This window comes from Aythya ferina (assembly GCF_964211825.1).
Source record: "Aythya ferina genome assembly, chromosome: 5".
In the NCBI taxonomy this organism is placed as follows: domain Eukaryota; kingdom Metazoa; phylum Chordata; class Aves; order Anseriformes; family Anatidae; genus Aythya; species Aythya ferina.
In genome coordinates this window covers 46,801,237-46,824,776 of record NC_140301.1, presented here as the reverse complement: position 1 = coordinate 46,824,776, position 23,540 = coordinate 46,801,237, and the positions used below count along the sequence as shown (strand labels likewise).

General features: G+C 40.6%; 2 protein-coding genes across 5 annotated transcripts in view; both read right to left on the bottom strand.

The window, feature by feature from the left end:
* Positions 1–1,453: 1,453 nt before the first annotated feature.
* On the bottom strand, positions 1,454–11,759 carry RAD51 (RAD51 recombinase). The gene is made up of 9 exons (XM_084519640.1): positions 11,390–11,759; positions 10,622–10,759; positions 9,334–9,451; positions 8,705–8,796; positions 7,712–7,806; positions 5,550–5,663; positions 3,216–3,345; positions 2,849–2,970; positions 1,454–2,524 (listed from the first exon to the last, which is right to left on the bottom strand). The coding sequence occupies exons 1-9, from the start codon at positions 11,474–11,476 to the stop codon at positions 2,401–2,403; spliced, it is 1,020 nt and encodes a 339-aa protein (XP_084375766.1). The 5' UTR covers positions 11,477–11,759; the 3' UTR covers positions 1,454–2,400.
* A 3,732-nt stretch (positions 11,760–15,491) lies between these two features.
* The window catches only part of KNL1 (kinetochore scaffold 1), a 32,357-nt gene continuing 24,308 nt past the window's right edge, over positions 15,492–23,540 (bottom strand). For all 4 annotated transcript variants that reach the window (XM_084522727.1, XM_084522728.1, XM_084522730.1 and 1 more), the window contains exons 16-26: positions 23,288–23,404; positions 22,683–22,770; positions 20,801–20,881; positions 20,283–20,322; positions 20,069–20,170; positions 19,497–19,597; positions 19,095–19,163; positions 18,834–18,943; positions 18,155–18,273; positions 16,810–16,932; positions 15,492–16,700 (exon numbers count right to left, since the gene is read on the bottom strand). In XM_084522727.1, coding sequence (XP_084378853.1) covers positions 16,595–16,700; positions 16,810–16,932; positions 18,155–18,273; positions 18,834–18,943; positions 19,095–19,163; positions 19,497–19,597; positions 20,069–20,170; positions 20,283–20,322; positions 20,801–20,881; positions 22,683–22,770; positions 23,288–23,404 — 1,056 coding nt within the window. In that variant the 3' untranslated portion in view covers positions 15,492–16,594. The remainder of the gene's footprint in view (positions 16,701–16,809; positions 16,933–18,154; positions 18,274–18,833; positions 18,944–19,094; positions 19,164–19,496; positions 19,598–20,068; positions 20,171–20,282; positions 20,323–20,800; positions 20,882–22,682; positions 22,771–23,287; positions 23,405–23,540) is intronic.

The following is a 23,540-nucleotide window of genomic DNA, read 5'->3' as shown; positions in this document are numbered from 1 at the left end:
CCAGCCTTGGTCTCTCACTGGATACAAGCTATGCAGGTTTCAGCTGCATTTCCCTGGCTCTCTAGCTGAGTTGTTTCTCCACCAGTTCCCTCAGCCCATTCCCAGCACCACCTCACCTTTGCAGCAGCCCCTTTGTCTAGCAAGTCCCTCATCCACCTCACATTTGTTTGGCCTGTTTTTCCTCTCTTCACTTGTTCGCTCCTACTACTCATCTGGGCTTCCCAGCCAGTCTTAGTTTTCTCTTGATCAAGAATTCTGGAAGAAATCAGGTCCAGGAACACTGCAGTCCCTGAATTTTACCTGTACAAAACCAGGACTGACATTACAGCCCGATTCTCAGATCAGGTCCTGAGCAGAGTGTACCCAATGCATAAAAAGGAAAAGCTGTGAAGGTCTGACAAGCCTCCAGGTGGATCGGATCAGGGCAGAATGTAAGGTTTGTGACTTGGTCACCTGTAAGCAAGTACCTGCAGGGTCAGCAAGAGACATTTCATCAGCATCAGACCAGGTTCTGCCAAACGTGAGGTCTGGACTCTACACACAAGAAATTCTCCTTTTTTTTTTTTTTTAACATTTTTTTTTTTAACATGAACAGCTGAGGTCACTGGGCCTGTTCAGCCTGGAGAAGAGGAGGCTGAGGGGAGACCTCATCACAGTCTACAACTTCCTCGTAAGGGGGTGTCGAGAGGCAGGAGACCTTTTCTCCATTAACACCAGTGACAGGACCCGCGGGAACGGGGTTAAGCTGAGGCAGGGGAAATTTAGGCTTGACATCAGGAGGGGGTTCTTCACAGAGAGGGTGGTTGCACACTGGAACAGGCTCCCCAGGGAAGTGGTCACTGCACCGAGCCTGTCTGAATTTAAGAAGAGATTGGACTGTGCACTTAGTCACATGGTCTGAACTTTTGGGTAGACCTGTGCGGTGTCAAGAGTTGGACTTGATGATCCTTAAGGGTCCCTTCCAACTCAGGATATTCTATGATTCTATGATTTCTTTTTGCTCCAGCCTCAGTACCACAGGCAGCTGGAAGTCTTTGCCCGATTTCCCCACCCCTCTAGAAGAGTCAGCCTATGACAGACCCTTACCCAATCGAATCGAATTCACCCAATCGAATCCCCTACTTAATGTTTTAACATGAGTTTTGATTCCCGAAACTCAGCTGCAGGTAACAGTGACAGCAGTGGTCTATTGTGCACATCTGAACAGAGAGATGCTCCATGGCTATGCAGAATTTACAAATAACAGCATTTAGCTAAAAACAAGGCAGCAAGCATCATGACTTCTTGTGAAATTTAGTAGCCACCATTGCACAAGTATTTATGTACCTGCTTACATTTATCTGATGAGTACAGACAGTTGGATTCCTCCGTATGCTTTCCTTCAGGGGTTGACACAGAATAATCATCCTGGAGTAAAAGAGCACTGAAAATATTTTTTGCTACCAACCACCACTGTAATACAATTCTCTTTAATCAAGTTAAGAGTTGTTCACAATAGCATAGATTAAAATACTGGGTAATATAAAGTAAGCTTTTTAATCCAAAAAACTCTTAAAAAACATCTACAGGGCACTTAAGCACAGTTGTACTACACATCTCAAACAGAAGATTGTGTTTTATCACCACTAGTAGAAAAAAATTCCAGACTGAGATTCGTTGAAGACCTATGCATCTTTCTCCTACCTGCAGGTAAAAATGCCTCAGTCTGAATTAGCACCTGGCTAAATCCCAGAAACCTGTGATGTCATCAGTATTTTCATGGTCCATTTATTAAAAGCAGATTTCCACAGAGAATTAATAAAATACAAAAAAAGGCACTGAGATATAAATTAACAGTTCCCCAGAAGTGGCATGTTGCAGCATCCGAAACAAAATTAACATAAAGAATATGGATTGATGATAATCTCAATCACAGCAATATTCCCAAATTCTTGTTGTGGAACACCATTCTGCTTTATTTTGCAATTATTAAAGCAACCCACCAAATATTTAAGTTACCATTTTTCTTATTTGACAAACCCATCAATGTGACTTTAAAGTCATCACGTTATGAACTACTGCCACATATTCTCACATTGCTGTGCCTCCGCCCACCAGCAGAATCCAACTGGAGCAACAGCTGTGAGGAAAATATAAAGCCTATGGTCTTCTGAAAATATTCTCAAGAAACCACTTGAACCTAACATGTGACTAAAGCCCAGGAGGGATGATCTCTTCCAAGCAACACCTGCAGATGTGTCTCAAAACGTATTCACCTGACAGACACGCATGTTGAAATACTACAGAGTCCTCTGCCAGCATCTGAACAGCAGCTGCACCAGGAAAGCGTCCGTAACGTGCCACAAAAAAAGGAGCCTTTTTACAGCCACCTAGTCTCAGGTTACGTGGGAAATGAAGTCTTCAGTCTTTTGCATCTCCCACTCCATCAGCATTAATAGCAAACATCGCTTCAGCCTCAGGAAGGCAAGGAGAATCATAAATTTTGCATATTCTGGTTTCACCTCGGCCTTTTCGCAGATACAGTCTGATAGGGAGAGGAAAAGAAAACAGGTAAGGATGTGTAAACAGGTAAGGAATTGTAGCCTCATTTCAGAAAACCTCTATCATAATCATTAAAACGTTCTGTTGGCACATAAACACATCACACTTAAAGCTGTAAGGACTTCTGAAAATGCTGGTTTTATTTTACTGCTGGGTCAGTTACCCGCTAAGGGTAGCACTTATTTTCTGAAAAGCAGACTGGAAATGCCATTCACAGACTACACATAGATCCAGAACTAAAAGGCACTTAGCTAAGTACACAAAAAAATCTAAAAATCTAGTGGAAGATGATAATCTATTCTCTCACCTCGTGGTGGAAGCATGTGCTATGATATTTCCTCCAATAGGCTTCTTGGGATCTGCTGCAAACATGGCTGCTCCATCCACTTGTGCTACCACTTGGTTGGTGATCACAACTGCCACACCAAACTACAAGGAGAAAAGCAACAAATCAGAACCCATACATCTTCCACAACCTGAATGGGAAAAAAAAAAATAAAGAACCTTCTGCTATCCCCTCTGCTGTTCATAACCACTCTACCACACATCTCAAAACAAAATGGAAGCAGACAGCGAACAGGCAGAAAGCCATCTGCAGAAGATTGTTAAGGTGTACAAGAGAAGGAAAACCAGTCATCAGCCGTTTAGGGAGCAAAGCAAAGTTCATCATTTACCTCATCTGCAAGTCGAAGCAGCATACGCAGAAATCTGGCGAGATGCATCTGTCTGGCTGACAGCTCACCTCTGCCAGAGTAATCTGTCCGGTAAAGGGCTGTGGCACTGTCCACGATCAGCAATGCATACCTGGAAAAGTTAAATACAACGTTCTCAGAAACTGTTCCAGGAGTTAAAAACGTGTCTGGTTGAAAATGATAGCATCCAGGTAATTTTAAAGCTACGTACAGGTGTGGATATCTGCCCTTCTTACCTGCCAGTTCGCAGAATGATTACATTTACCACGCAGAATGATTACATTTACAGACTCATCCAGCAATGTTCAGATTATGAACACCACAATAAAACCCATCCTTGTGGGACCCTTCCAACTCAGGATATTCTATTCAAAGGAAGCTGCTGCATGATTAAAAACTTAGATTTATGCTTGCGTACTATAAATGAGTCCAGAACTTAATATTTTTGAACTACAGGTATTCTGTGCACAGGTACCTCTATACCTCATATCACCACCTCCTTCCCTCCAAAGGGGCCTCAGCATCCTAATTTCAAACAAAAGCCTTTCAGCTTTTTCAATTCTCTCCCTGATCTCCACTGCGGGGGAAAGTTAACAGCTGTGTGGTGCTTACCTGCCTGCCAGGTTAAACCACAACAGTCCTTTTGACACCCAACATGGGGCTCAAAGGGTTAAGATAACAACAGATCTGACCAGATCGTGTCAGAGTGTTCAATTTATTTATAATTGGTCATAATCATTATATTAATTTCATAGTTGCTGCTTACAATTTACTTGCTCTCAAAGGTGTTTTACTTGCTCTCAGAGTTGTTTTATGTAACCCCTTTCTTTATCACCTCCAAGGTCTAGTTTAAGGTTGCTTTTGTTTTTACCACCTTGATGTATTGTGCTTAGGACACAATAAAAGCACCAATCATGAGTTTCATCTGGTGTTTGCACTCACCACAGTCACTGTCCTTGTACTCTGGGAATCACCTCTTTGAAACTATTCACAATTACACTTTTTAGTTTTTCTCCTCTGACAGCCAATCTGTGGAGGAGACAAGGAATGACACCTTCCCCTTTTCCTCCAGGCCTGTTACAAAAGCTCTGGAGAATTTTGAATGTCCTTTGGATGTTCAAACAAGTATATTCCTATTGCTATGTCTCCAGAACGTGATACTGATTTTGTTTAAACAGCTATTTAAAAATGTCACCAAGAGATCTGCCCTGAGGCGGGAGAGTTACGTGTGGCAAGGATACAGGTAGGTATCTATCACGGTTGTCACCTCCCATGGTTCTGGGCTTCACCCCTTAACAAGTGTGAATGTTAAGAAACTGAAAGAATGTCTAAAAAAAAGGCGTGCCTTGACCCTGCAGCTGAACCAGAGAACCCATGTGTGCTGGTACCAGTCACCCCTATAACGTAGAAGAGACAACGGAAGCAGACCTCAGCTCGTTTAATAAGGGAAGAAGCAGCTTCTAGGAGGGAACAGGAGGAAAAATTAAAAGAAGCAGGCTAATCCGCAGAACAGGAAGGGAAGTGATGCATGCTGAAGAGGCCCACTGTATAACAAACTGAAATTTATTTCAATTGAAAGTAGAAGTGGAAATGTAATGGAAAGTAGCAATGGAAAATTAGAAATGTCATGCAGAAGGATAGAACTGGGTGGAGTTGGCTTGGGGTGAGACACTACCATTGCTCACGGACTGGCAAGGGCTGGTGGTAAGCAATTGCACTATGCATCGCTTTTGTTTCCTCCTTTCTTTCTTATTAAACTGTCTTTATCCCAGTCTGTAAGTTCTTGCACTTCTACCTTTTTTTGTTCCTCTCCCCCATCCTACTTGGGGGAAGCAGGGACAGCGGTGGGTGCTTAGCTGTCTCCCATGTGAAACCACGACAGTTTAACATGCTCTAAATCAACTCTCCTTCTTTCTGAAGGTAATTTTAAAGAGATCTTTAAAACTGTTTCTCAGGCTGGCACTTGTTCTCTGTGAACTAAGATCTGTTGTCACAGCTCAAACCACTTACTGTCATCAAAAATTTTAACAGCAACAGGTATTAACTCACAACTGACTGCTGATACACAAAGCTTATTACAGGGATATGCCAAAGCATGATCTAGTTTGAGAACAACAAAATCTGATCTAACAGAGCTAAGCATTGAAGAGAACAAGTAGATTTCAAAAATGTTAACTTTAAAAGTACACCATTACATTGACATTTCACAGTTATGCAGTCTATAGAGCTCTTGCACTTGTTTATCACCTACAAGCAGGTTTATAATATGATTATACACCAGTATAAAAATCACCCCGACTAAATCATACTCATTACCGTGATTCAGCCATCATAGCCGACGCCTGGTACAGGAGCTGGGTCTGATGGTCTGTGTTAAAACCTCGTGCGTATGCCACGTTATCAAGGACGTCACTGCCAGACAAGCCATACCTAGAGAAAGCAGTGAAAAAACTTTAAACTTCATGAACAGGAGTTACCTAGCAGGTTTACCTAAAAGCTAGATTAAAAACACATGCCAAATACAAATATTAATTAATAAAAGCATCTTTACTATTTACAAGGAAGCCGTTTTACTAACACTATTTTGATTTTCACACCTAATTTCTCTCTCCCTATTCCTGTAAGAATTAGACTTGCCTACGTACAGCTTTGAACAGTACACTTTTAGAGTTGTAACTATCAATTAATTTTACTACCTGCACATGATAGCTATTTATAAATCAAATAACTCAGCCTTACTAGGTTAATATCACATTATGCCTGCAGGTGAGTAACGGCCAATCAAGCCTAGGGCTTTAAAACAAGACCACATTGCAGTACTAGACGTTCAAGATTAACCTCAAAGGTGCTAGTCAAGTACCTGGAAAATCATTAGACTGTAAAAAGAAATGAGTTGAAAGGCTTTTAGCATCCATCCTAGCTAAGCTTGATGAAAAAGACAGAGCTGAGGGGGATGGATCTGACTACAAGTAGCACTTTCCATGTGCAGCCATGCACCCTCCTGCAGGTGTAGCTAGGGGCACTGCAAACATCATAACTTCACTGCCTCATCAGTGCTCAAGAGGCATTTGTTGCCATATCTATTGGTGAAAGTGAACACTGGAGCACTTTTGTACTTGCTGCATGAAATGCCAGTGGTGTCAGATCAAACTGCCTTAATTAAGAGCTAACAGGACTGAGCTGGTACTGTCCCCAGCTGCCTAGAATTGCACATTCCCTTCCCGAACCAAAAAATTATGAGCGAAAGGACTTCCTGCAGAGGGATGGCTACAAAACAGCTGGGTGAGGGAGAAGCAGCAGAGAGGCAAGGAGCAGTAATTCCAGATGTTTTGCAATCTGAACATCTGTCACACAAGCCTCTAAGCACTGTGTAAAACATTTTCCAGGGATCTGTTTGCCTTTCAGTAAGAAACCATCAAAATCCAGTAGTGACCCAAGTCTTTGGATCACTACTTTTCAATAACTTGACTTTACTCCATGCATTCAGGAGGGTATGTTGATTAGATCATTTTCTTCTATAAAGGAAAGGAAGCAACTTTGCGGGCTAGCACATCACACTGCCTTGGTGTTAAATCTTGATTTTCCCACCTACAGTTTCAGACAGGCCTATAAATACCTGCTGTACCTCTTAAGTCTGTGGTGCTGCTAAAAAGCAGCAGTACTACCCTTTCAATTTCTCTGCTTCCAGCTCACCGAGGTTGCAATATGCGCCTTAGTATTTAATTGAAACAACCATCACAGAGAACTAAACCCTACAGAAGCAGTAATATGGAAACACTTCTGTTTTGAGAAACCCTGAAGAATCACAAGACCAGAAGCAGCTACTTTTTCTAAAAAAGTAGCCCATACTTCAGGCCCTTAACTCTAACCAGAACCTCTGCAGACGACAGCTTTTACTGCCTTCAGGAAGTTCAGATTAGTACGTTATACTGTCAAATTTGTATAAAAGACACTTCAGAACGTTCTGAGACAGAGGCAGGAGATGAGAAAACAACTGGTGAAAAGATGCTCTCTTCCCTAACAAAAGGAAAATCCAGTTGCTGTTGAGATATACTTTTTACAGAAGAATCTTTGCTCCAAGGTAGTGCTATTGGCAGAATTTAAGAAAAAAATCTTTGAATGTATTTCACTAACAGTAGAACTAAATTTGAGAGAGATACTCTTAAATGAAGGTATCATATTCCAGGGAACAATGATGTTAGCTACTGTCCTATCCATGTAAAAATAAAAATACTTATAAAATACAGCTAATGAAGTGGTCTAAAGTGCATCTAGGTAGGCAGACTGAACGAACACAGGAAAGTTTGTTTTGTTTTTCCCTTTTTTTTTTTTTTCCTACATTTGTTTTTAAGGACAGTTCTAACTGCAACAGTCCAATGAATTGAAAGAGCCAGGCTGATTTTAAGTCATCCCACCATGAGTAAATGCCTTCCTTTCTTCAACTAGTGTTAGTTTGCTTCTGGCGAATCAGTACAGACCTTTCAGCCACAGCAAGAAGACGTTCTGGACGGAAGGTCCCTTCCGTGTCAATGTACATAGCTTTTCCTTCACCACCGCCTCGGTCAATGGGAAGCTAGAAGAGCACATGTGAATGAACGTGAAAAGTAACATGTAATACACTTACTGCCTTATGCCCTCAGCTGACATTCATACAGTAAATAAAATACCAAGCTATGCTGATTAAAGTCACATTTGTCTGGGGAAAGTGAGAGGAATGATTCCTGTTTTCATTCTCTGACACCTACAGAAGAAAACGGGTGCTCAGCTTCAGGCTGGGAAGTTTGGGTGCACAAGGGTGTTACCTAAATGATCAAATTGAGCCCTAAGCCTCTAATATTTTATGAAACAGCAACAGAAAGTAGCAAACAGTAGGAGAAAAAAAATAAAAGCAAAAAAATTTGTCTAAATTAAGATTAGGAAAAAAGGTTCCTATAAACTGATCTATTGCTTGATAGCAATGGTTGACTGAAGGCTGTTACAAAGGTAAATTGAAATAAACCTAAGATATGTTAGAAACAAAACAGCTAATCAAAGAAACCTATTGAACCCAGCGCAGTTTCATCCCTCTTTTCAAAGGCTCTCTGCAGTCTAGAACACCCAAAGTGATACCAAACACTTCTCTGTACTTAAGAGCTACGATCACAGAAGGCTAATGTCTGTTGTCAGACTACTAAGGAGGAAAAAAAGCCACAAAACTTAAGTCAAATATAAGTAATAACAATGACAAACTTAATTGATGCTGAAGTAATCCTAGCAGGCAGGTTAAGGATGGAACAAAATATCCTAGCAAGCTGCAAGCTCAGCCAAGGATGCTGCAAAGGTTTTTGAGGAATCTTTGTGAACAGACAAAATTCATTCGTTGTAGCAAAACAAAGTGATGCATGTAAAGAGCTATGAGAAGTGCACAAATTAGTAAATACCCAAAAGCTGTGCTATCTGAATACTTGATTTTAATAAAGTGGACAACTCACTTGACAGGTTACTGCTAGGGTATGGCACAACTGTGTTTTTCCAGTACGAAACTCTCCAAATAACTCTGTTATGGACCCTGTTTCTATTCCTCCTATGGGGAAAAAAAGGAGTAAAAAAAAATGTTGTTATACTTCAAACAAAGATAAGTATAGAATTTTTAAATTTATAGAGACTTAGCTTAACTTCAATACTTTGGCTGAAAGGATTAAAGCTCTAATTGTAAAAACTGGTTTCCATACTGAGGTTTCTTCAAGTTGGAACCAGGAAGTTTAGGTAAGTATATGTTTGAAGATGCTGAAAAGCTGAAAAGTTTTGGTTTTTGCTTACAAGTAGGAAAATGAAAATGTTGATATCTATCTATTTTTTTTTTCCTCCTTGAAGGAAACTCTAGGCTAAAATTAACTAGAAACGTGCAAAGCAAACAGTTCTGGGTACTGCATCACAACTAAAAGCTTTTAAAAGTATTTCTACAGCTTTTAGAAGAGAATCAGTAAAATCAGAGAGCAGTACTTGAGGAGATTTTAGTTCAACCAGAACTCACATGTTTGATGTGTTTTTGTGCAGTGATCATATCCATTGGGAAAAAAAAATAACAAAAAGTTAATCAATAGAGAACTAAAATCACTACCTTGAAGCAGTTTATCAAGTTCTTTGGACCCAGTGGTTATCTGGATGATTTCTGACCTTCGCTGATGGAATTCTGTTGCTGTGGTAAAACCCATCGGGACCAGTTTAGCTGCTTCAGCCTAAAGAGAACCAAACAAAGCAGTCCAAGGAGTGCTCATCCCATTCATTTACCCCCCTTCAGTAATTAGTACTGTAATTTCCTGTTTTATGACATGGAGAAGCAGCTGTATAATGTGATGCAGACATTTCATTTTACAGACCACATATGAATAGTTGGTACCGCTGAACAGAAATGTAATTCTGCTCAAAGAAAAAGCTTTGACATCCATTTTGCCTATTTAACAAAAATCTTTCCTCCCCTGTACTTGCCACCTTTTTAATTCAGTTCTGTCCATGTGAAACTAAAACACTTTGGATGGCCATGGCATTCCTAACAGGCTGCACCCTCATAATAATGAATAAATATACAAAGTTGGAAAAAAAAAAAAAGTGGAGATAAATATTCTCCGAGGTCAGATTTCGATAAATGAGAACTAGTTTTGCAGAAGCTCCACGTTCTGAACTAGAAGATGCTGTGAGATTGCAGCTCAGGCTCTCACAGTTAACAAAAGTAAAGCCAGGATTTGTACCTGTCTGAGATGCTGAGTTAGCACACTTAAGAAGGTTGTAACAGAGGAGAAGATGTTCTGGGTCAGTCCTGTAGTTCACAACCATGCGTCCTACACCTTGGCAACTGCCATGAGGGGTTGCTTAGGGAACACGTGAAACAAAGCAGGAATTAAAGAACTGACCCTCCATCTGGTAGTTGCTCTGAGTTCAGCCAGTGAGCTTCTTGATCTGAACGCTACCCTATTAACATCACTCCTAGCTCTGCATTTATACCTTTTTCAACCAGTTTATGCTACAGAAGGCTACAGCATCTTGGGGCAATGAGTTCCATAACTTAATTATATCCTGTATGGAAAAATAAATAAATATTTTCGTTGCTTCAGGCCTATCAGAAGCCTTCTTACCATAAGAAATATTAAGCTAGAAATAATACTAATCCTGGACATATCTCCATACCTTCCACAAATTTTATAGAACTACCTCCCCCTTCATTTCTTCTTGAAGCTAGTCCTAGTCCTCTCGTCTCTTATAAAAAGCCATGGCATCCCTCTAATCATCTTTACTACCCTTCTAGGTACGCCAGTCATGGAGATCTTGTAGAAATCACCAAAATACTTTACACCAGCAGAAACAAAACCTCTCTAACTTCTTGGCTTAACATTTTTATACAACATCCTTACCAAGATTTTGTCAGCTTTAGCTTCGCTGATGCCTTTAATATTTAGCAGCTCCTTCTTGGGCGCGTGAGCAACAGACTCAACTGTGTGATACCCAGCTTCTTCCAACTTCTTCACGTCGTTTGCATTTATGCCACATTGCTGAAAGGGAGGGGGAAAAAAGATGGGCTACATCAGAAACACCATCTAATCACTGAACCATTATTGAGTACCTGAACTGTCTTTGGATCAAACTCTGTTATTACAAGTCAGCATGTTAAACGTTATGTCCCTACCACTTATACACAAAGAATGTTAAAAAAAAGATACCCTTTTACTAGTGTAACATTTAACTTTTTCATGGTGAGGGTGACAGAGCACTGGAACAGGCTGCCCTGGGGGGTTTTGGAGTCTCTTTTTCTGGAGATATTCAAAACCCACCTGGATGCGTTCCTGTGTGAGCTGATTTAGGTGTTCCTGCTTGGCAGGGGGAGTGGACCAGGTGACCTTTCAAGGTCCCTCCCAATCCCTACTGCTCTGTGATTCTGTGACAACCTGTTCTCAACCTCGGCAGCATAGAACAAGGTGAGGATGTTCTCCAGGTGGTTTGACACTACAGGTAACTGATGAATACTCAGAAAAGGACACGCAGCAAGGCAACAGAACATTTTTTTTGGGGGGGCAAAACACAGGTAAGCCCCTGACAGCCCAATTTTAGGGTCTGGCTTGCGTTGGAGGGCACAGACCAGGAAGCTTCTTGCGAACCCAGCCTCGAGCCGGCTGTGCGCATACCTCTAACCTGGCGATGGGCTCCGGCCCGAAGCTCTCCTCCTCCGCAGACACGTCCGCGTTGGCCTCGAACTGCATCTGCACGGCCATGGGGCCCGCGGGGCGGCTGCGTGAGGCGAGAGGCCCAGGCGAGGCGTCAGAGCGCTGACGGGGGGGGGAGCCGGGAGCAGCCCGCGGCGATGCCTTCCCTCCCCGCTCCCGTTACTTTTCACGGGTTTTTCCCCTCAGGAACCCGCCGGGGGCGGCTGAGGAGGAGGAGGAGGAGGAGGAGGAGGAGGCCGATGAAGGCCAACGGACCCCAACGGACCGCAGCCCCCTCCCGTCACCGCCCGCGGCCGCCGCCGCTTTGGAAGAGCCCGCCACCGCGTCACGTGATGAGGTCACGGCAACCGCCCCTCCCCTCCGCGTCACGTGACCTCCCCCCCTTCAGCCCAGCGCCTCAGCGGCAGGATTTGGCGGGAGCTTCCCTTAAAGGGGCCGCGCCTGCTTGTTGTTTGTGGGGGGGTTCTAAACTACAAAAGTCTTTTTTTTTTTTTTTTTTTTTTTTTTAATCATCATCGTTATTATTAGCTTTATTTTAAAGTCAGCGTAATGAGGGGAGGCTGCTCGGTGAAATCGAGCTGTTGTGAAGGAGAAGGTGCCCCTCTGAGGAGCTCCATGCTGGGCTGGGGCTCTCAGCAGCACCAAAAGGAGGAATCATTGGAGATGGGGAGGGTTTTGGAGCAGGGAGGGGGGCAAAGCCCCTGCCCTGGGGGCGTTTGGCTGGAGGAAGGCCAGCAATAATCAGCCTCATACCTACACTAATCAAATCCCATGTGCTGGTGGGAGGTCATGGGCCTCGAAGCCTTGCTGGGTTAGGAGAACCCTCTAGGGGTGAACACATCTCCGTTAAAAATCAGCCAAAGCAACCTCCGCCTATAAAAAAAAAACAAAAAAACAAAAAAAAAAACACACAGCTGAATGGTGAAAGCTCACCCTGCACATAAAAGCACCTGCTAAAATACCAAAGGCAGCAGAAGTTTCATTGATGGCTTAATCCTCGCTCCGAGCCTCTCCCTGCTGGACTTCGATGCCACAAGCAAGGGTAACGCTGAGCAGGAAACCTCAAATGTCACTGCTGCTTTCCAGTCCTGCAGCTGAGCAAGGTCTGTAGGAATTCCTTCAGCTCCAGTCTTCGCTTATTAGTACCAAACATTAGGACAAAATGTAGCAGTGCCACGTTATTACAGACACCGGCAAGAATTCGTTCTGACAACAGACAAAGCACCGCGATCAAAATAGCTTCAGGCCAGGCTTGTTAGAAATATCTGGAGTTTTTGTGCTTTTCATTAAAATGTTTATTAAATCCATTTTAGTGCTGGCAAGCTAGCTGGTGCGTCATACAGATAAAATCATGCAAAGATAAAGAACATGAGATATTAAAGAGATATTCTCAAATATTTAGTACTGGCTCGGTATCTACACAGCTAGCTTTAAAAAGGCCCATTAACCCCAAGGGGAATCCTACAGCACAAAGCAGGGAAGAAAGGACACTGGCCAAAGGTTTCCCTTTGTACATGTTGCTATCCTTTTAAGTGCTCCATATCCTGTCTACTTAAAGAAAATTAAGGTAAAAAGCTCTTGTCACTGTGTAAAGTACCCATGAGGCTGTATGGCAATGCACATCATAGGGCACAGCTAAACCTTATTAATTGTCCTCCATCACATGGGCAAGACCACGAAGATTCAAGGAGGAACGAAATACAAGGAACACTTCAGAATCTCATACCCAAGGAAATTATTGTTACGGTCCCTTCACTGACTGGAACCCAGTCATGGTGGCTTTTAAAACTTCACCAGTACAAGCCACCAGAGTTAAAGCAGATGAGCTTGTGTTCAAACTTCAAAGCTGTTTAAGTTAACTTAATATCCTGTATCTAATGGCTGATTTGAATTTAACTGCCGTTCCTTCAGGGTGGCATATCTGGTATAAATAGCCTATTTAGAAATCCTTTTTCCACTCACAAGTCTTTTTCCTATAGTTTGTAGAGATAAGGTGATATCAAGGAGAGAACACCATGAAACTGTGTTAGGGGAGAAAAAGGTTCTTCACCCAGAGGGTGGTCGGGCACTGGGACAGGCTCCCCAGGGCAGTGGTCACAGCACCGAGCCTGCCATTGTTCAAAAAGCATTTGGACAACGCTCTCAGACACATGGTCTGATTTTGGAGTGGTCCTGTGCAGACCCAGAAGCTGGACTCGAGGATTTTCATGGGTCCCTTTCCAACTTCGGATATCCTATGATTCTGTGATTCAAATGTTGGTGTCAGTAGCTTCCACTGCTGCAGGTGAAGTAGCACTAGAATTGCAAGGCGAGATTAGACAGTGTGCAGAGTTCAGTTTTAGAAACATTAAACAATTTTAAGTATCTGAAACAATGATGCCCTTTAGAGAACCCGGTTTGCAACTCACAGCTGCCCTGGACTTGGAGAGAGAGAACTGCAACAAAAGTTGATTCAATACCAAGATTTCCCTTCTGTTCCTGAGCTCGGCAAACACTTGCTTTAGCACTAGATTACCCTTTCCTGTCCTAAATTGCCAAACTGATCACTCATTTTACTTTTGGACTCTTCTCAAAGTACTGATGTATGCTTAAATAAATGTGTTTTCCACTAGTGTTTCTATCCTCTGTCCACATTTTGGAGTGTTTCCCATGAAAACTAAGGTTGGGAACATGAAAGCAGAATATTACCAATAATGCACAGTAACTTGCATTTGCATTTTTTAACCTTTTACTAGACTACTAAAAATTTAATATGCATGTAAGGTGACAAAACAGACCATAAGAGAAGAAAGGCTTTTCCATTTACATATACATAAAGGTATCAGCCCTAAGTCAGCAATATTGAAGGACAATACATGATTCTTTTCCTGTAACATACTAGACCTTGAAAATAGTTGAAATTCACTTGGGATTCACACATGGCTGGGTAATTTTAGGTGCTCATGGATGACGTCTAAATTTATAAGAACAGGTGCTTTAAATTAAATGCAGTAAAACAATGGCTATTATTGATATCCATACATTAATCATTAGAGAAAGCCAAGGTCAAAACATCAGTCCAATGGTATTAGTATGAAAACATGATAGCTCATTCTTTCAGTTAGTATTTTATTACCATATATGAAGTAAGTCATTATCTGTAGATGGATATTTTTTTTCCCTCCAGAAAATATTATTGAAAAGTAATTAATTTCTTCTACCTTTCCTTTCCCGCCCCCCATCCTTAAAAGCAGTACAGACATAATTTGAAATCTAATTTCAACTTTGTACTGAGAATAAAAATGGATTGCTGAAGGAAATAAGAGTTTGCCAATATTGTATATCCCACTTTATGATTGAGCAATGGCTCTAATAAGCATTGTGTTTGAAGTTTATATAACCAAATTCTCATCAAAGTTTGGCTAGCAAAATGTTTCTTTTTTTTTTTTTTTTTTTAAGTAAACGTTATATCTATGAAGTTTTTAACAGTAATACATCAAGTCCTATAGATGACACACTATGAACTTTAACTCCAAAAATCAAGTACAAATGTAAATTAAATACAACACTGGAACTGCTTAATTTCTTCTTAACCCCCCCCCCCCTTTTTTTTTTTTTTTTACTGCAAATGCATGGCTTTGTTTCATCTGGTATTTTATTCAAAAAGACCAATATAAACTCTACCAAAAATTTACTCCAGTCTTCATTATCTTTTTTTTTTTTTTTTCTTTTTGGCTTGGAAACATGCTGGAAAAAAATTAAAATGCATGAAAAACCCAAGCTAGATAATAATCATAAAGTACCACTGCAGCACCCTCTACTGGTTATTACTGCTGATAAAATGACCTCAGAAAATTTAAAAGTAATTCCAGGTATAGTATCCAAGTCATTTGCAATGTAGTCACTATTTTCCAAATAAAATTTAAATAAAATTGTCCTGAAAAAGCCAGCCATAGTAGTCTAGCACTTGGAAACACAAGAAAAAATTCTCTCAAATAGCTAACAGCTTTTACAAGAGTAATATGTAATTTTTCAGTCAAAAGTTTAAACGGAGCAGCCAATAATCACACCTTGAAGAAGGAAGAACAGTAATTCAAATGTTTAATGAACATCCACCTTGCAAATAGAAACAAAAAAAAATGTAAAAGGACAAAAATATATCAACACTTTAAACACATGAAAACATCTTCAAATTCAATATTTTACAGAGTTACAAAAAACAGTGTCAGCCTACAAAGTGGATTGTGTAGAAATGGTAGGTGCTTCAACACCATAAATTCAATCAGGGTTATATCAGTTCCAACAGCTCAACCTACATAATATATAAACTATATACAAAATCAATCTGGACTGCACCAATGATATTACAGACGTCTCCTAAATTTAAATAGCTCAGTCTCCTCACTAAAATTCTAACTCATTACAACCTCAGACAATGTACCAAAATGAAGAGAGAGACTGTACTGGACGAAGACCTGCACACAGAGCATCAGAACAAACTTTGTGTTGTAAGGGCTCACACAGATTGAACCTGGTGACTCCGAGTCTGTTGCATCCTGAAGTCCATGGTCAAGCACAGAGATCTGTAGTCTTCATGACAGAAGTCTTTCCAGCTTTGGCCAATTGTCCAATTATTACAGATTATTTGGTTAATCGGAAGCAAGACTATCATTCTGTGTTTTGGGAAGGGTTCCGGGAAACCGATAAAGATCAAAATCAATGTAATATGTTAGAATGTTATGCAGTAGAGAAGTAATGCTAATGAAAGGAAATTCCAGTCATGTTAATTTAGAAAATAATCATTATTGTTTCACACAAGAGCTCTGTAAATCAATCCAGAATAAAATTAACAAGCTATGTCAGAAGAATATTCATACTAGGAAAGACTATAAAAGGAGGCCAAGGCCACTGGTGATTAGAAGAAAAGGCAGACTGGATTAATAGAAGAGTTAAGAAACTTTTCCTCGTCCTCTTCAGAGACTTCTCCATTTATAGTTTGGTACGAAAGAAAAGCTTGTGGTCTACACTGAGCATCCTCGATATCAAGCAGGTACTAAACAAGATTCCTAGAGAGCCGAGAAGCCAACAGCATTCCCATTCTGGCGAGAGAGACCTTGAATTCTTATGAGGCTAAAGTAAAAGATTGTACAGTTTGACTTCTTCAGTCCTGAACTTGGATCTAGTGAATCATCTGGGATCCTGGAGCAGATTTTGATGGATCAAGCTCACCATTCTCCGCAGATAGTGGTAACCAACTGGTACATTAGACAGAACAGCAGAAATTTCCTCATGTCTGGAAAAAGAGAAAATTACCATGTGTTAGAGGAAATACAGACCATTTAATATCCCACCCCTACCTTTAAATTTCAGTTACGTGGAGTGGTTCTTTCTGTTCAACTCACCCAATATTTCCTATTTGTTTTTGGACAGTAAAAGGCAGTGAAGTAGCTGGGTAGTTGGAAGATAAAGACAGAGTCACCTCAAACTTTGCAAAAGCTGTGGAACTGGAGAACAAAAGCTTCACGCTGTGTGAGAAATAGAAACAAAAAATATCAACAGAAAACGCACAAATATACTGCCATCTCCTTTGAATTCAGTTGCAGAAAGGAAAACAAATTGCAATAAGCTCAAAAATTCCTAAAGAAGTCTGAAATAGACTAGCAGTGGCTTCATGAATAAGGTTAAAAGAACCTTTTCATACTAACACTATCAGCATTCTGCCACTGAATTAGAAAACAAAACCCCCAAAGTAGTTATACACATGTAATTCACAGATTCTTTCAAAATTACAGGAGAGTACAGAGCAATAGTCAAAAATCTGTTTTCTAATTAACATAAAACATTTCTAGCTAGCTAAAGTTTTCTGAGCTTTTAAGCAGGATCATAATTCTAAATTTGTTTCAGGAATCCAACCCAGTTTAAATCAGGTCAAATTTCTATCTAGAACAGAACTTCTAGAATAGAATTGTCATAGAATTTCTATCTATGACAATATCCAGGAAGGCCAGAACTGAATTTTTGCAAATAAGGGTAAGACCATCACCAAGTACACAAGGCCCAGGGAACAGACGCTCTGGGATAGCATAAAACAGGACAAGCATAAAAAATGGTCATTCCAAGGTATATCTACCACAGTAAATCCGAGAATAGGTTGCATTTGCATCTGTTTTCTTGACCTAAATAATTGCAGCTTTTAAGGGACTTTTGGCACGTAGTAGAGCACTTGTTTTGCAAAGAGTACTACAAACTTTAATGTATGTTTAATGTATGTAAACAGCTTAAAGGCAGGCAGACAAAAATCAATTGGGTGGGAAGTAGTGTGAGAAAATGAAAGCTAAAGAAAATAAACTTTAGTTTAAGTGCATTCATCTTTCAAAGGCTGTTTCTGCTTGGCTGAAGCGAATCAAAGACTAAGCACTAAGCTACACAGGTAAACTCTTGGCTCTGTCTCCTTTGCATCACTACACTCTGGTCCAAAGTTTTAAGTGAGAGAGTCAAGTCAAAGAGGAAATCAGCAAGCAAGGAGAGAGTAGAAGATAGTAAGGAAGTTAGCTGAATCCCAGAGGAGCTTTGTTTCCAGCCTTTTGGATATTATAGTTCAATTATACTAAAAAAAAGGTTAGATTGTTAATAAGGAGTTGCATAAAATAACATCTTAAAGAAAACCAAATTATCTTGATGATTATCTTTCTGATTGTCTAGAGGCCCTCTGTAAGACTTGTGTAAGCTCCACTTGAGGTTACTCACTTTGTGTCATTGATATCTGTCTTCAGAAGATTAAATTTTCCACCCCATCTCTCCAGAAATTCTATCTCCTCTCCTAAGATCCTGCAGCGACTCACCACCAAAGAGACATCATGAAGCACCTACACATGAGATCAGAAGAGAAATTACATTGGAACTGAGACTGGTAAATTATGTGATACTTGAAAATGCAGTTTTATACTAGAAAATTAAAAGAAAAATGCAGCTTAACTGCTATCTCAGTTTGGATGTAAAAATTAAACTGTACATACATTAAAAACAAACATAGGTTCTTTGCCCTAAGTTTCTCCCCTTGGCTTTGTCAACAGGATTACACAGATATGTGGGAACACCAAACTGGACTTGGTGATTTAAACTGTTAATTCTTTTGGAAGCAGAATGGCATTCAGCTCAATTCTCTGATTTCTACTAGCAGGAGAAAAGGATTTTAAGAAATCACTAAGGCAGCAAACTAGGAAGAAACCACAGCTTTTAGGTCTCTTGCCTTCTGGGACAGGCACTTCCCATCTCATCCCAGAATATTTATTCATGAAGCTGATTTTGATTTGCATTAATGAAGTATTCATCAATATGCTTTTGTTCCCAGTATCAACCCTATTCTCTGTGAGAAAAAAAGATTTAATATTTTTCAAGAGTCACATAGGCTTTTCTGGCACATTACCTGAGGCAAATATTGCAGTGTGGGACACTTTTCTTGCCAGCAGCCCTGACTTTCAATAAACTGGAAGACGAGTCTATGGACTAAACATGAGAAGAGCGGAGCTTTTTCCTCTGTTAAAAACAAAAAATAAAAAAAACACATTGCAAGAAATCTCCTCAAAGCCACGTAGTAGTACATCAGCAGCTAAAACACAAATTTATAACGTGTCCTCCCAGTAAGAGATAACGAGGGCAGCTACTTTCAAGCTACTCAAAATCTTACCATCCAAGAGAGATTCAAAGCTCAGGCTAACTATCTTTCTGGAAGGATTTTCACCAAAAACATCACCATCTGAGAAGAAAGGGAAAAAAAAAGTAAGAAAACAGAAAACAAACAAACAGTATCAGTTATTTCCATGCTTAGTTCTGCAGTTGCAGCTCTTCCTCTTCAGAAACAGACATTCATTACACATATTTACAATTTTTGTATAGAAAGCACTGATAAACATATTCAAAGCCATCATTTATCAGCTCTCTCTGCTTACTAGCAGCCTACGAGCACTATGGTTTATTTTCTATTTCTTTTTAGTAGATATTCACTAATGTAGAACCTTTGGGTTTCTATCATGCAACTATTTAACCTTTCAAATTCATAAGCCATAAACCTACCCATTTTGCCACTTACCTATTGGGGGTCCAAATACGACTGTAAGTTCAATTGAATCATAAAGAAAATTAAAGACTGCCTGTTGTTCAGTCCATTCACTAATCTCCCACTCAGGGAAGCTAAAAGAAACAGAAAACAAAACAAAACAAAACAAAAACACAACTAAGTATCAACCAACCAACCAAAACAATTATCTGAAGGCCAAAGATCAGAGCATCAAGGGCACTTGTAGCTATGTTAGAATAGACCAAATAAATTTTCATTTGTCAACAGAGCGTAAGAATCTTTTGGGAACCCAAGCATAATACTATTCATTTCACATAAATGTTAATTCTGGGATGGGAGGGGAGTTGGATGCAGAAAGACTGTATGCAAAGTATCACGACAAAGTTGTTAATAGAACAGTTCCTCACACACTGAAGTTCACCAATGCTTTTTTGCTTATCCTAGATTGTGAAGAGAGGGGCATCCAAAGATCTTCCAAATAAAATAAAAAGGAAAAACAACAAACCCCAAAACATTTATATAGAAATGTGAGTCCCCAGAATGAACCGATACAAAAAGATAAAACCTGAAATTCCCTTCCTTACTTGTATCTCTCCAGGAGTTCCTCACAGCTTTTTTCTTTTTCCTGTAGATGTTTCAGCTGAACAAACATTTGCTCATTCTCAGTCTCCAGATCTGACAGTTCTCTGCAAAGATAAAGCAAAACATCTGATGTAGCACACCGGTGAAAAATCACAAAAATCTCTAGAACCTGAGTGTGTACATTTTTAAGCTCCTTTAAGCTTTTTGACATCTTACCTTTCAAGTTCCTCTTCTTGAGCTTTGAGGCTTGCCAATTCTAAGAGAAAGGAGGAAAAAAAGCTGTAAGAGAAAAGAGCAGCAAAGACAGCCCTAACTCACTGTGCAGTCATCTTCCTTAACAACATGAAAAATCTCAACAGCTCTTACTTCTACCTGGATACTGATGTTGCCAACAAAAGCTAGTAGTTACAGAACAGTTGAAGTGCGGGGTATGATAGCCAGTACACATCCTTCCAGTCATATTTTTCCAAGTTCTAAATCCCACTTATCCATGAGAAGGACAAATCCTTTTCATTCTTTAACACTTATGTTATTAGCTATATCCAATGTGGGAAAGAAAGCGGTAATTTTTGCACTGATATCAACTAATACAGCAAGGATGGGAACAGTTTTACCCTCTCCAAAACTAAAAAAAAAAAACACAAATGACCAAAAACCACAAACAAAACAAAACTAACACTAATGAACAAAAAACATCACAAAAAAACTGCAGTTAGTTCAGCTGGTACCATTACCTTCCTCTAGTTTTTTTGATTCAGAGTCCTCTTCTGCCATTTCCTCACTGCAGTCTGTCTCGCAATCTTCCCATTCAGAATCTGTGGGAAACAAGGATCAGAAGGTCTCTGCAGAATTCCCAGATTCAGTATTTAGAAGTCATTTACATGTATCTCTGAGTCCTAGACATTTTAGTATTACCCTCAAGTAGTAACAGATAAAGAATAAAGCTCCTTTTATTGCATTGTTTCAAAGCTATTACCATGCACTTTAATTTCTACTGAAGGCATTGAGAAGCAGGAAGAAAAATAAATGAAAAACAAAAAATAAATATCCTCATCACTAAATTGGAGAGACATGGATTTGACAGATAAGACTACACAGTGTGTAAGGAATCGGCTGGATGATTGCACTCAGAGAGTTGAGGTCAATGACTCAATGTCTAGATGGAGATCAGTGCCGAGTGGTGTTCCTCAGGGGCCAGGACTGGGACTGGCATTGTTTAACATCTTTGTCAGTGACACAAACAGTGGGATGGAGCACTCCCTCAGCAAGTTTGCCGATGACACCAAGCTGTGTGGTGCAGTTGACATGCTTGAAGGAAGAGATGCCATCCTGAGAGACCTGGACAGGCCTGAGAGGTGGGGCTGTGTGATCCTCATGGGGTTCAACAAGTGCGACATCCTGCAGCTGGGCCAGGGCAATCCCAAATCCAAACACAGGCTGGGTGGAGAATGGATTGAGAGTAGCCCTGAGGAGAAGGACCTGGCGGTGTTGGTTGGTGAGAAACTCAACACAAGCAATCAGTGTGTGCCTGCAGCCCTGAAAGCCAACCGTGTCCTGGGCTACACCAAAAGAAGTGTGGCTAGTAGGATGAGGGAGGGGATTGTCCCCTTCTGCTCTGCTCTTGTGACACCCCACCTGCTGGACTGTGTTCAGCTCTGGGGCCCCCAGCACAAGAAGGACATGAAAGTATTAGAATGATTCCAGAGGAGGGCCACAGAGATGAACACGGAGTTGAAGCACCTCTCCGACATAGAGGGTTTGGGAGTGTTGAGGTTATTCAGCCTGGAGAAGAGAAGCCTCTGAGAAGACCTCTCAACAACCTTACAGTACCTAAAGGGCTACAGGAAAACTGTAAAGGGACTCTCTGTCAGGGAGTGTAGTGATAGGACAAAGAGTAATGGCTTTAAACTAAAAAATGGTAGATTTAGACTAAATATAAGGAAGACATTCTTCACTCTGAGGGTGGTGAGGCACTGCAAGAGGCTGCCCAGAGAAGCTGTGGATGCCCCATCCCTGGAGGTGTTCAAGGCCAGGCTGGATGGGGCTTTGAGCAACCTGGTCTCGTGGGAGGTATCCCTGTCCATTGCAGGGTGTGGAACCGATTATCTTTAAGGCCCTTTCCAACCCAAACTATTCTATTGTTCTATGAAGACACACAGTTATCGTTACGTGGCAATCCCAAGTACTGACTGCAGCTTGTTTGAACACAGCTGAACAAGTTTTAAACCATCCAGGCATGACACTGAAAATGGTACGGTCCTGGAGTACAAAGCTTAGGCTTGCCTATCTGCGGGATCACTAGCAGGTTCTGTGTGCTGCCAGCAGCTGTGCTGTCATCACTTTCAGATTTAGCCAGCTTGGCTACAATTATAATTCTGTATTTCAATGCAGAAATGCTCCCAGACTTCATTTGATGTGCAAGTTATTCCCACAAAATGAGTTTGCAGACACAAACAAAGGCGTTCAGACCTAATGGATATTTGTAATATGGGACTTTTAAAATTCCAAGCAAGCACCAGACACAGAATCTTGATGCATTTACATAGCAGCTCTACAGAAAAACACAGGGACTGGACAAGAAATCAGCAAATCAGTCACTGGTTTGCAAACACATACCTGCTTCCAGTTCAGCCAGACAGCTTTCTGCCTCCTTGAGCAATTCATCCACATTTGCTATTCTTGACTGTAGCTTTTCATATTGTTCCTAAGACGGGAAAATTGTACTCTGTTGCAATGTGTTCTTACACAAGTCAATGAAATTTTTAAAGAGGCTGAACGCCTTCTCGGACCACCATGTGGATCTTTGCTTGCTAATAAACTAGTTAAAGTAGCTGACACAACCTGTCATTAGAATGAAGAGGCAGACTAACAGACAGTAAGACAGTTGCCATAGGTAAGGAAATACCAGATACTTAACAACGTTCCTAATCACTTTCTTTTTTTGAAGGGATGAGATGAGATGTAACTAAATAAATTTCTAGAGCTTTTAACTTATACATAGGTAGAAGGTTCCTGTAATTCAACTAGAAGCAAAGTCACTGTCCCAATGTGTTTTATATTTGCTTATAAATAAAAGGAAAACAAGTTCAATACGGAGGAGTCTTATACAAGGTGGTTAGGGTCCTACATTTGATGGTCACAGCTTATGCCAGTCTAAGCACAGATAAAATATAGAAGTTCCTCTGCTAAACCTAAACCTCTGCAGCCTTGCGGCACATTACCTGTGCACTCTGCAGTAATTTGCTGTATAATGCCTCTTTCTCATTGTGAGCCAAGATTTTACTTTCTTTGATGAAATAGGATTTCATTTTGTTCAGTTCTGCTCCAAAGCTCTTCAGCTGCAATGAATAGAAAATACAGAAGGGAAAGTGAATGGGAATGCGAAACAAAAGATTTCAATCAACTCTTTCTCTCTTCTCTGCTCTCCCTCCCTGCAATATCCCATTTCTCTAGCTGCAGTATTACATGATAGTT

Bases quoted from the DNA above. Each gene is read 5' to 3' on its own strand.
- RAD51 (XM_084519640.1), bottom strand. From the start codon at position 11,476: ATGGCCGTGCAGATGCAGTTCGAGGCCAACGCGGACGTGTCTGCGGAG. The intron at 10,760-11,389 runs GTATGCGCACAG...CCTCCCTTTCAG, and splicing joins AGCCCATCGCCAGGTTAGAG to CAATGTGGCATAAATGCAAA. The intron at 7,807-8,704 runs GTGAGTTGTCCA...GTGCTCTTCTAG, and splicing joins CCCTAGCAGTAACCTGTCAA to CTTCCCATTGACCGAGGCGG.